Source organism: Sceloporus occidentalis, unplaced genomic scaffold (assembly GCF_023333645.1).
Source record: "Sceloporus occidentalis isolate IW3139 unplaced genomic scaffold, rSceOcc1.0.p SCAF_2, whole genome shotgun sequence".
Taxonomy (NCBI): domain Eukaryota; kingdom Metazoa; phylum Chordata; class Lepidosauria; order Squamata; family Phrynosomatidae; genus Sceloporus; species Sceloporus occidentalis.
Window position 1 is genome coordinate 21,991,006 of NW_028316982.1, and position 17,181 is coordinate 22,008,186.

Here is a 17,181-nt window from a genome sequence, read left to right on the forward strand (position 1 = left end):
GATCAATTTGACAGTGGAGCATGGTTTCCACTACATTTTCCCCTCCAAATAATCCACTTGTGGTTCCCATTCACAAAATGAATCAATTTAAATTGATTCGGTTCCAGCCTGCCAAAGATTTGAATAGATTCCGATCCGCATGTGGTTCACACTTGAGCAGATTTGATTTATAGGAAAAAAAGTGGAGAAAATCTGCATCAAAAAGACATGGGTTAAATGGGTCTAGCACATGGCCCCTCTCTCGGAATCGCTTCAGCAATTCTGATTATGTGGGAACCAGGGTCATTTGAACCAGTTCAAACTGATTCACAATCTGGTTTAAAAGGTAGTGAGAATGAGACCCAAGAAGAGGACCTCTTTAGGTAGCGAGTTCCAGAGTCTGGGGACAGCTACTGAGAAGGCCCTTTGAAGATGGTGGGCCTGAGAGAAGGGCCTCTTGTGAGGATCTCGGGGCCCTGGAAAACTCATACAGGGAGATACAGTCTGTCAGACAGTCTTGATCTAAGCCATTTATGGCTTAATAGGTCATAATAAAGACTTGGAATTGTATCCAGAAACAGACTGAAACAGGCTGACCCTTGCTGCAGGGGAGCTGTATAGTCCCTGCATGCTCTCCCATTTCCACCAATGCTCAGTGATTCTGAGCAATCAGATTTCCTCCTTAACATTCCACAGGTTTTTTTTTGGGTGGGTGGGTGGGTGGGTGCATGAAGCTTTTCGAGAAAGAAAACTAAATTATAGCCTCAGGTAAACTTAGATGCTCCTCACTCATAGGACCTTACCACACAGGCTCCAGGTACAGGACGAGAACGGTCCAAAAAGGGCCGGGAAAGGAACAGAACGAGTGGGGAACACATTTTACTGCACACAGGAAATCATGATTTAATGCAGCGTTCCCCATCCTGATGCTCTTTCAGTGTTTTGGATAACAACTCCCAGAATTCTTCAGCATTAGCCCCAGTGTTTGGGCTGACAGTAGATCCCCAGGTAAGAGAAACTTGAACCAATGTAACACATAAGAATACATTAAGCCATTCTGATTCTGACTCCTGCAAAGCACTCACTCAGCATAATTATGCCAAATAAATAAATAAGTACCTGCTGGGGAAAATATATTTTTGCATCCTGAAATACAATAATTTCACTTAGAGGCAAAGTCAGCAGTATAAGAATCTTTGATGTATTAAAACATTACACAGTAGACAGTGTCACCAAATGTTTATGTTAGAATAAATCTGTGTCCTTAATATCACTGGCAAACTTGACTATAGGACTCAGTGAATCGTTTGGTTATACCTGGGGGCAATGTTGTGATAGAACAATAAATAATCTGTAATGTATTAATTCATCCACTTAGTTCTCAGGTGGGCTATTTTTCCATATTCGCTGCTATCAAGAACCAGTAATTCAGTCCTTATTTTTTCTATCCTGGTTTGACTGTGGACTGATATCATTTCCAGTTTAACAGCACTTTATTAGAGGGTCAGCACTTAATATTATTGTTGTTGTTATTGTTGCTGTTGTATGCTTCAAATCATTTCTGACTTATGATCATCTTAAGGCAAACCTATAATGGGATTTTCTTGGCCAAATTTGTCCAGTTTATCATTGCTTTCCTCTGAAGCTGAGAGCATGTGACTTGTCCAAGGTCACCCAGTAGGTTTCTGTGTCCAAACAAGGTTTTGAACCACTTAACATTATAGACTTGTACTAATGCTGAATCAAATTTGCCATCAATAATTAATCATGCACTATCTTTGCCTCTAAACAAGATTAAAACATCAAAATGAGTTTCTGTTTGCCCATTTCAGGGTTTGGACACGGCTGGCCCTACTGTTAGGTTGAGTGAGGCAACCAATTTTTCAAATTTTGAAAAAGCAGCATGCTCTTACTTTTTTACTTAGTTATTGTTGTATTTTCACTTCCACTTGTGAGGAATTGGAAGAGATACTTCAGCATCAGGCACTTCTGCTATTTTCTGCTCATGTGACAAAATAACTCAGCTCGTGTTGGCTTTTATGTACTTGACCTGGGTGACTGGAGTGAGAAGGTGTCATTTGGTGCTCTGCCACAGGCAGAAAGATGTTTTGGGCCACTCTGATTTTCTATTAAAACCCTGAACTCACTTATTGACAGGTTCAGACAGATTGATCCTAAGAGTTTTTCCCCATGGGGGATACCTTGGTGGTTACACTTTTATCCTTTCTTATTAACCTCCTGGCATTTTCAGGATATTCCCTGGAAAGTTGGCAAGTATTTGCAAGTGGACCTGATGTTCAAATTGTCCCCACTCTTACTTATCAAACTAGAAATCGGTTGATGTTTGCTAAACAGAGCTATTTCTGGATGATGTCTAGACACAAAGCTTGGGATCTGAGATGGAATAATCCTTCCAAGAAAATACTGCAGAATCATGCTTTTGATAAGGAAAGGTGAAAGCTGGGAATAGAAATCTGATAGGTCAATCAGGCCAGTGACAAAAGTTAATAGCATGTGTGACTTAAATGAGAATCAGATATGTATATAACAAATCTTTGTTTGATTTGATTTCAGACTTTGTCTTTCTTTTGCCAGCCCTGATTTGTATTCCCAAAGGCCTGTAAAGCCACAGAAACACACTGCATTCTGACTGCACTCTCTCCACCACCATCATTTTAAAAACACCAACTCATATTACAAAGTCTTATCTTTGTCCATACAGCCTGGCTTGATAGTGCATTGACTCTTTGTTGTTTAATCCAGCAAGTTCTGGAGGTGAAATTGTGGTGTGGAATAACAGTACAGAAAATGCCTGCATTAAGCTTTGCCTGAATCCTGGAAGATCACTCAAGCCCAGCACAGGTTAGTGTGTACCATAATGGGACCCTCGTGTTTAGAAAGTTGACATAAGTTGTTGGCTCTGTCTAAAGGCAGAAAAAACTAATAGGAGGCTGCCTTATAATGAGACAGACCACCTAACTAGATAGTGTCAACACTGAGGGATGGTAACTTTGCACAATTTCAGACAGGAGTTTTTTCCAGCCCAAACTGAAGGTTTGTGCTGGGACTCTGTATGCAACATGTGTGCTCTGTTAGTGACCTATGGGTCCTCCCTATGTGGACTGAGAAGGAGAATCACAATTCTGCCTCCCTCATAACAACAAAAATAAAGATTTTGAGTCACAAAAGAGTAACCTTGTATTTAGGTGCAACAAAAGCTAGGGAGCTGTCCAGAGAGATCCTGGTGCTAAATTTTGAAGAGGAACCTGAGGCCTTTAACAATATTACATAACAGGAAGGTCATAGAATATAGAATTATAGACTCATAGAGTTGGAAGATCCCCAAGGACCATCCAGCCCAACTCCCTGACATGCAGGAATACACAATCAAAGCACTCCTCTGTTAAAAACCTCAAAAGAAGGAGACTTCACCACTCTCTAAAGCAGTCTGTTCCACTGTCAGACAGCTCTCACCATGAGGAAATTCTTTCTAATGTTTATGTGGAATCTCTTTTCCTATAGTTTGAATCCATTGCTCCATGTCCATTGCTCCATGTCCTAGTCTTTGAGGCAGCAGAAAACAAGCTTGTTCCATCCTCAAGATGACCTCATGGGTCATAGAGGCCCATGGAGCCATGTCATTCCAGACATCTGACTGCTATCTCCATCTGTTATAGCTTAAGTGCTGTGTAATGGAGAATACAAACCACCAAATAACTAGTAGTAACTTGCCATGCAGGGTGTGCCATAAAGCTGCTTATCTGTGGTGCTTCTCTCTAATGTAAATACATGTTTAGTATGTATTTGACCAGACTTCACAGAAAACAGAGGAGTGGTGGTAACATCCATCCTCTTCTCACATGGGCAGACAATTCCATTGGTTGTAAACCCAGTGCTGGTAAATTACCAATAGGTAAATGAATTCACTCTTATAGCAGGCTAATTCTCTCATTCTGTGGGATCATTATGTGGAATCAACAAGGCTAAGAAAACTTTGATCTATGAAATTACTAATGATGGGTTTCAGCTAGGGGGTTGTTTACGCTTTTGCCCTGTCAGAATGACAAAAGGCAGCAGCGAGATGGTTCTTCCCAGAGATGTGTTTGCTAATTCCCCATTGCTCTCAAGGCTATTGCTTCTGTTTATTGTCCTGGATCTACGTCAGCATTTTTATATTATTACCTACCATGGGGCGCATTCCCTTAATTTTAGCCTTGTTTTAGTGCAGGGTGATAAATAATTGCAGGCGGTCCTTCTGCAACTGAGTCTTGCAAAGCCTTCCCTCAAGGCTGTTCATAACCTGAAAATTTTCATTTGGTTGAGAGTCTTCACACACTAATGGTTATCATATATTAAGCTCTGTGCCAGCAGGCAATTCATAATTGTTCCCTACTCTACAAACTGTAGCTTCCATTATGGAAGAATAACTGGTATATGTGATGTGGGGGAAGCTAAGGGAGAGGGGATTTGTAGCAGGAAGAGAAGCATATCTTCAACTAACATTACAGAAAGGCTTGACAAATCATTTTTATATTTCTTAGTTAAGCTGCTTGACACTCCTAGTAAGACAATTTTTAAAAAGGTGCTTGTGTGTGTGTATGTGTGTGTTTATGTGCACACAATTTTAATCATTTCAAATCCTGCCATCTAGGTTGCCTATAAAACATTAGGCAGATTGATAAAAAAAACAGAAACCCTCTGTGCATGGACATGTACAATGGAATGGAAATCTCCTCTTGTATACAACCAATTTTTGATACATCATGCCTGAAAGAAGAGGACAAATAGATCTCTCTTTTTACCCTTCTCCACCACAAAATTCACAGCATTACTGTTTTTACTAGTGTTTACCATCTGGTAGCAGTTTTTGAAACAAAAACTGTTAATGCTGAATTCAGACCTTTCACACTACAGAATTATAGAGCTAACTTTCCATTTTAACGGCCATGGCTGGACCTTATAATTCTGTAGTATGAAAAGTTCCATTGTCACTTAGGATCATTTACTGCAGGATAGGCAATCTGTGGTGAAAAAGGTGGCCACTGGCCTATTTTCATCAGAAGAGTTTCCACCCACACCTCTATTGTCCTGTTTTGCTCCTAAATTGCCAAAATAGATCCCAGTTTCAATTCCCATGATATTGAAGGGGAATTTAGCTCTGTTCCATTCTCTTCTTGCACTCTGAACTCAGTCATGTGGTTCAGTCTCTAGACTCTTCCTTTTTGGACTGAAGTGAGAAGCAGAAAAAATTACAAAAAAGAGTGGGGGCAAGTGGATGAGAAAAGTGCTGACCCTTATAAAGCTAAATCTCCTGTTGCGTTCTTGTTTGGTTTCATAATTTTGAATTCAAATTTTGCCAATAGAGAGTTAGGAAACTGTCATATCCAGTGCTTGGAAGTTACACAATATTGGCACTGTCTTTACTAATAGTATCAATATTACCTAGAATATGTCAGGGGTTTGCAGGAAAGGCCTGGGGAAATGAAGGCATAACAAGTTCTGTTTGCAAAATAATGAAATGTTTGGTAATATTCTTAATGTAATGACTAAATTTTTTTGTGGGGAGGGCAAAACATTTTCTGCTAGCATATTAAAGAAATCATTTTCAAATGTAATCTCACTTTTCTTACCTTAGAACTTTCTTTAAAAAGATGGAAAAGAAATTAATTATACAACAAGCATATAGATTGTTCTTTTGCTAATGTTAATAATCAGAGGTTACTTTGAGGATGCCAAATGGATTATATAGCTAATTACATCTAAAAAGTAACTTTCCAAGTTCTGGTCATATCCTTCATCTTTTGAAAGTTGTTTTTCTAGTTACCAGCAAGCAAAAAATCTCACATGGCCTTTACTGTTCTTTTTTAATATAAAAAGTGCTTAAGGAAAAGTTTAGCCTGGGTTCTAAGTATCACACTACATTATCTCAATGATATCAGCATCTTTAAAGAAAAACATATTTACTCATGGGGATAATCATTCTAACTGGCTGGGATCTAAACAAGTCCATAATTAGCCCTGCACTAAGGATTTAGTCGGCTTTTGGTGGGGTGGAGGAGGGGCAAAAAGGGAATTCTCTCCTTCCCCAATACAAATTCTGCTTCCATCCCAATGAAATTTTCCTTAAGTTGCCAACTTTCTAGTATTGCAATAACAAGCATTCAGTTGAGCATTTAGGAATACAGTTTAGGCATCCAGTGAAAAGAGACAAGCAAATTTACTAAGGAAAGATGAATACAGCAAATATAAGAGTTCTAGGTGTGAATGATTTTCAGTGTGTCACTCTCTGCAATGCTACAAATTTTCAGAGTGAAAGAAAATTTAATTGAGGGGGTCAGAATTTATATTCAAGAGGGAAATGCCCTCATTTTGCCTTCATCCCTTCTGTGCACATCTGAAAGATAGAGTGTTGGATATCAAACTGCTTTTGAGTTGGAAAAGACTTTTAAATGTTAGTTTATGATATGGCAATTTTTCTGCTCTTCAGAGATGGCATGAGGGGAAAGTCAAACATTCTGAGTCCATGTATGCTTGCTTGTGTGTGTGTGTGTGTGTGTGTGTGTGTGTGTGTAGACTTTTTTTTGGATTCTAGCCATGCTGTAATCCACACATATAGAAGCATTGATAGATGTGTCAGAATTTAGTCCATAGCCAAATTGAAACTAATTTCATCCAGACTTTTTATTTAACATTTAAGTGAAGCTTAAATGCCAGCTGGTAAGAAATAAAAATGTTAAGACCTTTATCTAAAATTGGGCTGTGGAAAAAATCCAGTTCTTAGTCCCAACTAGAGTAGACTGCTTGAATCAATGAAAATTAAATACTTAAGTGATTTATCAATTTCATGCTGATTCTGTACGTCTAGTCTAGCTGGGATTAAAAGTGGACCTGGGCCTATATCAACAAGCAATATCATATATATTTATTTAAAGGAGCTTTCTTAACAAACTTTCCCAAGTTGATAAGGCAGGGAATATTACATAGTTTCCTCCACAACTTGGAAAATATACTTCGTTGCACTATCATTCCTAGAAACCTGCAGCTAGTATGGCCAGTAGCTATGATGCCTTATGGATGTTGTCTTTTACAGTCCCAAAAGGTAACTTTTCACAGCTCTATTTTCAACTTTTGCTTGCCAAGAGGCAAACTTACTGGTTTCATCCATTTCATCCATTTCTTTCTTGTTTTACTATACAGTAGCAGAAGCCAATTTTAATATTTTGACCTATAGGTCCTAACAACGCTGACTGAGTACAGAAACAGGGGACAGGATAAAAGATTGAAATGAACATATAAAAATGCAAATTATGAAAACCAACAAAAATCCATATGATATGCTATGGTGTGTTTCACCAAACAGATTTGATTTGGGTTTTTCCTCTCCTCTGCAGTGGAGGTGAAAGCAACTAATTTCTCAGTAATCTACCTCTTCCCTCTTGAAAGGGTGGAAGAGAAACTAATTTTCTGTCCAAATTATCTTAGCAAGACAGTGAGAATCTTTCTAATGACTTCTTCAAGTATCAGAAAACAATAAGCTGTTTGTGCTTCCACTTTGACAGACACAATGGCTGCTACAACGAAGCAAGCCATATTGTGTACAAAGGGATCTTTTAGCACCTTTGAGACTAACTGTACAAACGATGCATAAGCTTTCTCAGACTTGGTCTACTTCCTCAGATGCAAGGTATATTGTGACAAGCATGAACCTAGACTGCTCCAGGACTTCCATGCTTCCCTCATCTCCTATGGCAAAGCTACAAGGAGAAACTGGAAAATGGAAGCGATGAATGTAAGATTAAGATTAATTTTAAATTAGGTAGAATTCAAAGACATAGCTGTGTTAGTCTGGAATATTAGTAGACAAAGGGATTTTGTAGCACCTTTGAGATTAACTGTGAAATAATTTGTAGTATAAGATTTCATAGACTTAGGTCTACTTCCTCAGAGGTACAGAGTAGACATAGACCTAAGTCTATGGCCTGTTACAGACTGCCAAAATAAAGCTGCTTCGGGACTCTTTGGAGGTATGCTATCGCCCCCTTCTGCCTCCACGCCGGACCACCGCCTCGCTGCCGCTGCCAGGACTGCGCCTTTTTGCCGGGTGGCCTCCTCCCGGGGTGTCGGAGGTGCGCATCTGTGCACCGCCCCGGGAGTGCCACCCACGGACTAAGGAGCACCCCAGCGGGACTCCTTTTGGACCTGCAGTTCACTGGCCTTGGCGTTTGGCGGCCAGTTTTGGTGCGTGGGGCCTTTAAGGACCATCTGGGGGGAAGCTAGGGAGGAGCCCCACCAGGTGAGAGCGGCGGGGATAAAGCCGGGGAACCGGGCCCTTCCTGGCACGCCCCCTTCTGCCTCCACGCCGGACCACCGCCTCGCTGCCGCTGCCAGGACTGTGCCTTTTTGCCGGGTGGCCTCCTCCCGGGGTGTCGGAGGTGCGCATCTGCGCACCGCCCCGGGAGTGCCACCCACGGACTAAGGAGCACCCCAGCGGGACTCCTTTTGGACCTGCAGTTCACTGGCCCTGGCGTTTGGCGGCCAGTTTTGGTGCGTGGGGCCTTTAAGGACCATCTGGGGGGAAGCTAGGGAGGAGCCCCGCCAGGTGAGAGTGGCGGGGATAAAGCCGGGGAACCGGGCCCTTCCTGGCACGCCCCCTTCTGCCTCCATGCCGGACCACCGCCTCGCTGCCGCTGCCAGGACTGCTTCTTTTGCCGGGTGGCCTCCTCCCGGGGTGTCGGAGGTGCGCATCTGCGCACCGCCCCAGGAGTGCCACCCACGGACTAAGGAGCACCGCTGCTGCGCACCTGCGCAGTTGCGCAGCTTTTATTGGCGTGGGAGGCTTGGATTGGCCCTGGGAGCAGAGGATGCCTGTAGTGGCTAACCTCTGCTCCTCTAGTAGCCATAGAGGGGTGGGGGGAGGATAGGGATACGGGGGATGCCTGGGCCGGGGATAACACCTTGGGGGGCGGAGCTCCAATTGAGGTTGTGTGGGGCAGGGGGAGATATGGCGGTGGGAGAAGGGACTTGCGTTCCAGGGGAAGGCGTGATAGATGCATCATATCTATCTCGCCTTCCTGTCCCCCTCCCAACCTGAAGGACCTGAGGGTCTCTCCAACCGTGCCACAAACCCTGTCGCTGCTCCTGTGCAATGCCAGGTCTCTTAACAACAAGACCCACATTCTCCAGGATCTGTTGGAGGACTCTAAGTGTGACCTGGCTTGCATTACCGAGACCTGGCTGGGGCCTGAAGGGGATGCTGTGTGGGCTCAGGCCCTGCCGGCTGGGTACTCGTTGAAGGACCAGCGCAGGTTAGGTGGGCGGGGGGGGGGAGTGGCCTTGGTACATAGGAACACCGTGTCCCTCTCCAGGAACCACATCCAACAGACCTCCTATATCGAGTGTATTTACCTGACCCTAAAGGCTAGGGACAGTCTAGGGATTCTGTTAGTGTATCGGCCACCCCGTGCATTAGCGGACTCCCTTAACGAGCTGACACAGCTGATCGCTGAGCTGATGCTGGAGACTCCCAGGCTTCTTGTCCTGGGTGACTTCAACATCTCCCTCACGGCCAGCTATATTCCATCCGGTGCAGCTCGGGAATACATGGAGACCATGGCGGCCATGGGCCTGTCCCAGCTGATACAGGGTCCTACGCATTGTGCGGGTAATACCCTCGATTTGGTCTTCTGTTCGGAGGCGGAGAATCCGTGGGTGGAAATAGTTAATGTTTCCCCCCTGTCATGGACGGATCATTTCCTGGTAGAGGTGAAACTCAAGGCCTCTGCCCAGATCCCCCCCGGGGGTGGTGGACCTGTTAGGATGGTCCACCCTCGAAGGCTGATGGAACCTGAGAGGTTCCAAGAAGCCTTAGAGGGGCTCATGGTTGGAAATGACGGCGACTCTGTTGATGCCCTCACCGGTATTTGGAATACTGGTCTTTCTAGGGCTATACACAGGATCGCTCCCAAGTGCCCTCTCAGGCCCGCTTCCAAGCGTAAGCCCTGGTATACGGAAGACCTCCGGGCAAGGAAGCGAGTTCTGCGACGGCTAGAGTACCGTTGGCGCAAACACCTTCGCTTACACGACAAGACTCTCCTAGACCAACTGTTAAAGGACTACGGAGAGGCAATACGAGCAACAAAGAATTCGTTCTATGGTGTTCGTATTGCGTCCGCTGAGTCGCGTCCGGCAGAGTTGTTCAGGGTGGTTAGGGAGCTAACTCAGCTCCCTTCCACTCCGAACCAGATCCTTGATCCTTCTAAGGCCTGCTGTGACTTGTTTAATGACTTTTTTGCGGATAAAACTTCTCGTATAAGCAAAAGTCTGAACGCCGACATTATTGCAGAACCTGGGGTAGAAGTGTCCAGAGTCTCCGTGGACTATGTTAAACTGGATCAGTTTGAGTTGGTGAGTACCGAGGATGTGGACAAGATCCTTGGAAGTGTTCGGAAGATAACCTGCTCTCTTGATCCCTGTCCCTCGTGGTTAGCGGCCCAGGGGGGACCGGTGGTAACATTATTGTTGCGCCGGATAATTAATTCATCTTTGAGGGATGGGCTATTTCCATCGGATCTTAAATTGGCCATTGTAAAACCGATCCTAAAAAAAACCTCCCTCGACCCCCCTGGTACATAATAATTATCGGCCTGTCTCGCTGCTACCATTTTTGGGAAAGGTGATTGAGAGGGCGGTTGCTATCCAGCTTCAGGCGGTCTTGGATGAAACGGATTATCTAGACCCATTTCAAACTGGCTTCCGGGCGGGTTACGGGGTTGAGACGGCCATGGTCGCCTTGGTCGATGATCTCCGTCTGAGCATCGACGGGGGAAGCGTGTCCCTGCTGGTGCTTTTGGACATCTCAGCGGCTTTCGATACCATAGACCATGGTATCCTTCTGGGACGCCTGGCAGAGGTGGGGATCGGGGGCACTGCGCTCCAGTGGTTCCGCTCCTACCTCTCCGGGAGGTCCCAGATGGTGCAGCTGGGAGACGTGTGCTCCGATGAGAGGCCCCTTAAAACCGGGGTCCCTCAAGGGGCCATTCTGTTTCCCATGCTATTTAACATTTACATGAAACCGCTGGGACAGATCATCCGGAGACATGGGGCGCGGGTTTATCAGTATGCTGATGATACCCAAATCATTTTCTCTATGTCTCCGACTGATGCAGTGACTGGGGATGGCGTCTCTCCTCTCGTGGCCTGTCTAGAGTCAGTAATGGGCTGGATGAGGGAAAACCGACTCAAGCTGAATCCAGAGAAAACGGAGGTACTCGTGATAGGTTCTCCTGGTCCAGGAATGGAGGTGGTTCCACCTGTCCTGAACGGGGTCACGCTCCCTGTGAAGGACTCCGTGCGCAGTCTGGGGGTGCTTCTTGACTCGTCGCTTCACCTGACTGCTCAGATGAATGCGACGGTCAAGAGCACCTGTTATCAGCTTCGGCTGATTCGCCAGCTGCGCCCATACCTGGCCCAGAGGGACCTAGAAACTGTTGTACATGCTCTGGTAACTTCAAGATTGGATTTCTGTAACGCACTCTACATGGGGCAACCCTTATACCAAACTCGGAAGCTGCAAATGGTACAGAACATGGCAGCCCGGCTGGTCACTGGTGCTCCCAGGACCAGCCATATAACACCGGTTTTAAAAGATCTCCATTGGCTGCCCATTCGCTTCCGAGCTCAATATAAGGTGTTGGTAATTACCTATAACCCCCTAAATGGCTTGGGCCCAGGATACCTAAAGGACCGCCTCTCCCCGTACATTCCGCCTCGCACCCTCAGAACGACTGGGCAGCAGCTACTGAAGGTGCCTGGGGCTAGGTTAACCTCCACTTCTCGGAGGACGTTCTCCATAGCTGCCCCAGCCCTTTGGAATGCGCTGCCCACAGAGCTCCGCTCGTCTACCACCCTGGCCCAATTTAGGAAGGACCTTAAAACCTTCCTATTCCAACAGGCATTCCCCGAATAAATATCCTGTGGGCCTCCCTCTTCTTTCGTGGCCAAGAGGTTGGGCTATGGGGCTTTTTTAATTGTTGGTTTATGTGTATTTTTTAGTGTGTATTTTAATTTGTTGTATTTTAATATGTTGTAAGCCGCCCTGATCGAAGGAAGGGCGGCATATAAATAAAAAGTTTATTATTATTATTATTATTATTATTATTATTATTATTAAATGATGCATGGGTCCTAAGAGTCTGGAGGTCGTGCCAAAGCCACACTCCATTTCTAAGCACTGGAGTGCAGCTATGGTGCAGCTTCTGGATTCTTAGGATGCATGAATCATTTAAATAGCATACCTCCAAAGAGACCCGAAGCAGCTTTATTTTGGCAGTCTGTAACAGGCCCATGAAAGCTTATGCTACAACTTCTTTCACACTGTTAGTCTCAAAAGTGATACAAGATCCCTTGGCATACTGATTTAATTTTGGTGTTACATACCCAAACTGAGATTCATCTTAACCCAAACTGGTTAAACTAGGTTGGCTTTATAATCCATAATTTGAAACTGGCTTGCTTAAAAAAAGCCATGTTTATGATTAACCACAGTTAATCAAGTATGGTGACAACAATTTTGCCATATATGCAAAATGGAAGGAAAATATTACAAGTCCCCTGGAAGAAGGGATAGGAAGGAAAGAGTGTATGAAGCCTAAGCTCTTTCGTTTCATCACAAATCATGGTTTATTGTGATGTCCAAAGTACATACCAAGTTAGATGTACTGCGGATATATGTGTGAAAAATGACATTTGTTCTGTAGTATCTGAAAATATCTGTTTTGATTTTTAAAAAATATATACAAATTCCTAGCTGTCATGACTATATTTGTATTTGGTCTTGGATGAGAGACCATCTGAAATGAAAATCACTGACAAGACATGTTTTTTTCTCCCAGAGTTTCTTCTTATTAGTATGTCTCCAGATTATATTCAGGATTCAGTTTGGCATCCTGAAAGCCTATTTTTCTTTTCTAGGCTCTAATCAAGATTTTCTCTCACAGGTTCTCAGATGCAGCAGAATGTAGCTCCCACTGGCAGGCTGTCTTCTAGAAGACATATACTGTCTGCTGCTGACTATACCAGCTCTGAAGCAGAGAACCGCAGTGCAATAACAAGACTCTGCTTCTTGGAGACCAGGAATATTTCAGCAACAGGTACAGAGTAGACATATGGATTCATTTTCTATTATCCTGATTGTATAATGTCTTTTAAACTGAGAGGATACACAAATGAAGGCCTCTTGGCCTGGTTGGAACTTTGAAAAAGAGGAGTATGACAATGCTTGATAAATGACCTTTTTGGATCACTACTCCCAGAATTCTATCTGAGAGTTGTAATTTAAAAATAATCTTTTAGGGTTCCATATAGTATGCTCCAACTGTCCTGATATGGTAGGGATAGCCTTTCTGTAGTCCCACTTTTTCAGCTGCTTTTAAAATGTACCAATTTCTTTCTGTTCTTCCCATTTTCCTCCTTCGTCATCAGTTTACTTCAATTACTTCTTCTTCCCAGTAGGCTCAGCCAAAAGCAAAGTGTTGCAGCCTCTGCTAGCTCATCTGTTTCTCTTCATTAATAACTTTTGCTATATTGGCCACACTCTGATATCATTTGGCCAAATGTGTCTCAGTTTTATCTGTCAAATTTTGGAGATGCAAATTTTGGAGAGTATGGTGAATTTCAAAAAGGTCACTTTTCCAAGGCCTGTAGTAGGAGGCAAACTGCTATTGCAGTAGGAGCAATTGATGGCAGGAAAGTCTTTGAGTGCCACTCTGTTGTCACTTCTTTCACTAAGCTTGGCGAGAAATTAATTTCAGTCCATTTTTCTTAGAAATGTATAAAATTTGTATTTTTTCATATTTAGGAAATAAAAGAAATGCACAGTAACAATATGTGAATGTGGGAGACATTGAAACAGACTGATTTGTTCCTCCAGACAGACAGGCTTGAATGCTTAACTTGACATAGTCTGGTTTTGAATCACTGTGTATGCAATCATAATTGTGGTGCTAGGGTTGGTCCTTTAAAAAAACCAAACACCTCCTCTCACTTTGACAACTATGTCAGGTAGGTACATCATGATCCTCCTCATGCTTAGAATAGCTTATACATATTATATTTGGTCAGTGCAAAAGGATGAGATTTTCCTTCTAGTTTGTTTTCAATAAGAGTTTAACAAAACCTACAAATTTCTTCACTTAAGAGATGGAAAGAACTTCAGGTTTAAAATATTTGAAGGTGAAAGAAAACAAATATGACAGGTTCTACTATCCTTATCTTTCTCAAAACCAGGAAACTGGGGCAAAAGTTGCTTTTTGCAATGCTCTGGAAACTATTTACCACTCATGCAATTTATATTCTTTGATTTTTTTTAATATATATTTTATTAATTTCCACCAAAACAAATATAAAATACATAAACACATCAACAATCCACATTCATACATTCAAATATCCACAGAGTACATAATACATAATGCAATACATGGACGAAACAACATTAAACATAAAACAATTATTTACAAAGTCACAAGCACACCACATTGACTTCCTGCGGAGTGATCTAGAACGTGACATAGCCAAGCTGTACTTTGATACAAAAGAAAATCACCAAATATATCATACCACACTTGCGTTTACCAATTTACCAATATAGATATGATGTATAAATTAATATCTTATGTATTTTTCTTGAATTACCAATAAAAGTTATTTAACTACAATATGAAAAGATTGTGAGCAGTATATTTAGATCTAAATCAGTTTCCCTGAATTTAAAAAATCAACCAAAGGGAGCCAAACCATATTCTTTGATTTGATTTCATTCCAGTCCCCAGTACTGTGGGTCTATGATCTTGGGATGGTTCCCTTCTTTCTCTGATGTACTGCTATTGACTATTCCCTTTTATCCTTTGGTTGCTTTCCCCCACAACCCTTTTGTGGTGATGGACCTCTATTGCTCACTTAGCCATAAGCAAACTATCCTTGAGTCCCTTTTCCTTTCCCATCATTAACCAGAATGAGGTACTTTTCATAATCAAACAGTGTTGCTTTCCCATTCCAGAACAAAACTGAAGGGGAAACAAAATTTCAACACCCTAAACGTGACTATGTGTTCAGATCTTACTTTAAAATTGGTTTTATGTGTATGTAGCGTGCTTTCTTATGTGCTGTTTATAAGTTTCCTTCTGCTACATTGGCATTCACATGACACATAATCTAATTAATATCCTTGGCATGGCTGCATGTACTTTGCTGTGTGGCAGTATGAACTGCTATACCTCACTACAGCATGCTGTACAGCAGCAGTATGTTTTTAACAGTAATAAATAAATAAATAAATTGGAAAACTATGCAAGCTTCTATTAGCACCTTCTAGAGTACAAAGAACAAGCTTCTTTGGCTTAGAATCTACCTCTTCTTATATACAGTGGTACCTCGGGATACGAAATACCCAGGTTACGAAATTTTCAGGATACGAAAAAAAATAATTTAAAAAAAATTTTCCGGGTTAAGAAAGTTTTTTCGGGTTACGAAAAAACTTTTGGTGCTTTTCTGCGCGATTTCACACCAAATCGCGGCTTTTCCCCATTAGCGCCTATGGGGATTCGGCTTGCGAAAGCCTTTCGGGTTACGAAATTGACAGCGGAACGAATTAATTTCGTAACCCGAGGCACCACTGTACTGAAGAATCAATTGGAATGGAATTACCAAGGACATCTGGAAAGTCACACTCTCTCAGTCTCAGACAGAGGCAAAATCAACACAGACATGCACACCCAAACAAATCTTCCCAAGAAACCCCTGTGATACATTCACCTTAGGATCACCACAAATCAAAAATGACTTGAAGGCAGATACCATCCAAGGCTACATCTCTGAAAACTAGGACTATGAAATGCAAATCAATGCAATGCATGTGGCTGTCTTTAAAGCAAACATTCTTCAACTACTTGGGTTATGGAGTGAGCAATGAAACAGGTTGCCGTATCACCATGTCAAAATTGGCCACAGGATGTGGAAAATATAGTTTTTGTTTGCTCACTGCATTGGTTGCTGTTGAATTTGGCAAGCTCAGCCCCAGAATTGGGGAGATTTTTTTCTCATGTATCTTACCTTCCAGTTGGGAAGACAAGTAGCAAAGTGGCACAAAGGAGGTTAAGCCAGAACTCAAATTAAAGCAATAAAGAATTTAGTCCCACTCCCTTCTGCACTTGCCCTGCTAATGTGAAACATGACCATGGTAGTGACACATCCTGCTGTTATCTTCATTGTCAGATAACAAATGCCCCTATTATCTCTGATCTTAGATTGGAAACAAGTGGGGCATTCTTTGAACAGAAAGGGGGAAATGGATGTCTCAGACAACATGGTCAGACATCAGCAGAGGAAAATGTGGGGCTTGGAAAATAACCTACCTCTTATGACACTAGCTGGACAAATGGGAATCGCCTGCTAGAAAAAAAATACCTGCCCTTCTCTGCTGCAGGTAGTGTTTTTTCTCAACCCTTATCTTCCCTGAAACTCATGAATATTCCTACCAACAATATTTTGTTCCACAATTAGTCTATCTCCCTTCTTATTTTAGTCCTAATTGAATTGATTGTCCCTGATTTTGACAGTCAATTCCAGTAGCCCAAATGAGCAAGTGTGTAGTAAAAGTCTCTTCACATGCTGAGAGTCAAACGATGTATTGATTTATGCCCCTTGCGAGTCAGTGTGGCACTGCAGGAAGTTAAGTCATAATGGAATTTGATCCAGTTGGGAGTTTCACAGCAGCTACTCTTGAGAGTATAAAATCATTTCTCCTCTGCTTTTTCTGGGTGTTTTCTGAATCTAATTATCGTTGTTTCCCTCCAAGGCAAATTGGAATCTTTCTACAGATTTATCTGCAATGATTTGGGAAATCTGTTGCCTGAAAGGTTATTTAGTGTTCTTGGATGTTCATAAAGTACATTGAATTGACAAGAGGAACTTTGGTTTGCCAAAGAGAGGGCCATTTACATAAAGATTTACAATGTCGTGTGCATGTTTTGCAAATAGAAAAATAAAAGGTCTGTAAAATAGGTTCCCAAGTGCCAATTTCTTATTACTGTAACTTCTTTTCATATGGGGACTCTCCTGATTGGACCATATTTCACTCTTGCTGGAAAGCGGTAATATTAAAATGGAGACTAATAGTCTAATAAACAAAATACAAATCTAACTGAG

General features: G+C 42.5%; 1 protein-coding gene across 1 annotated transcript in view; it reads left to right on the forward strand.

Moving 5' to 3' along the window:
• Positions 1-17,181, forward strand: part of LOC149318041 (cilia- and flagella-associated protein 337-like) — a 183,011-nt gene that overhangs the window by 110,864 nt on the left and 54,966 nt on the right. The window contains exons 12-13 of the mRNA XM_089508904.1: positions 2,743-2,841; positions 12,975-13,127. Coding sequence (XP_089365030.1) covers positions 2,743-2,841; positions 12,975-13,127 — 252 coding nt within the window. The remainder of the gene's footprint in view (positions 1-2,742; positions 2,842-12,974; positions 13,128-17,181) is intronic.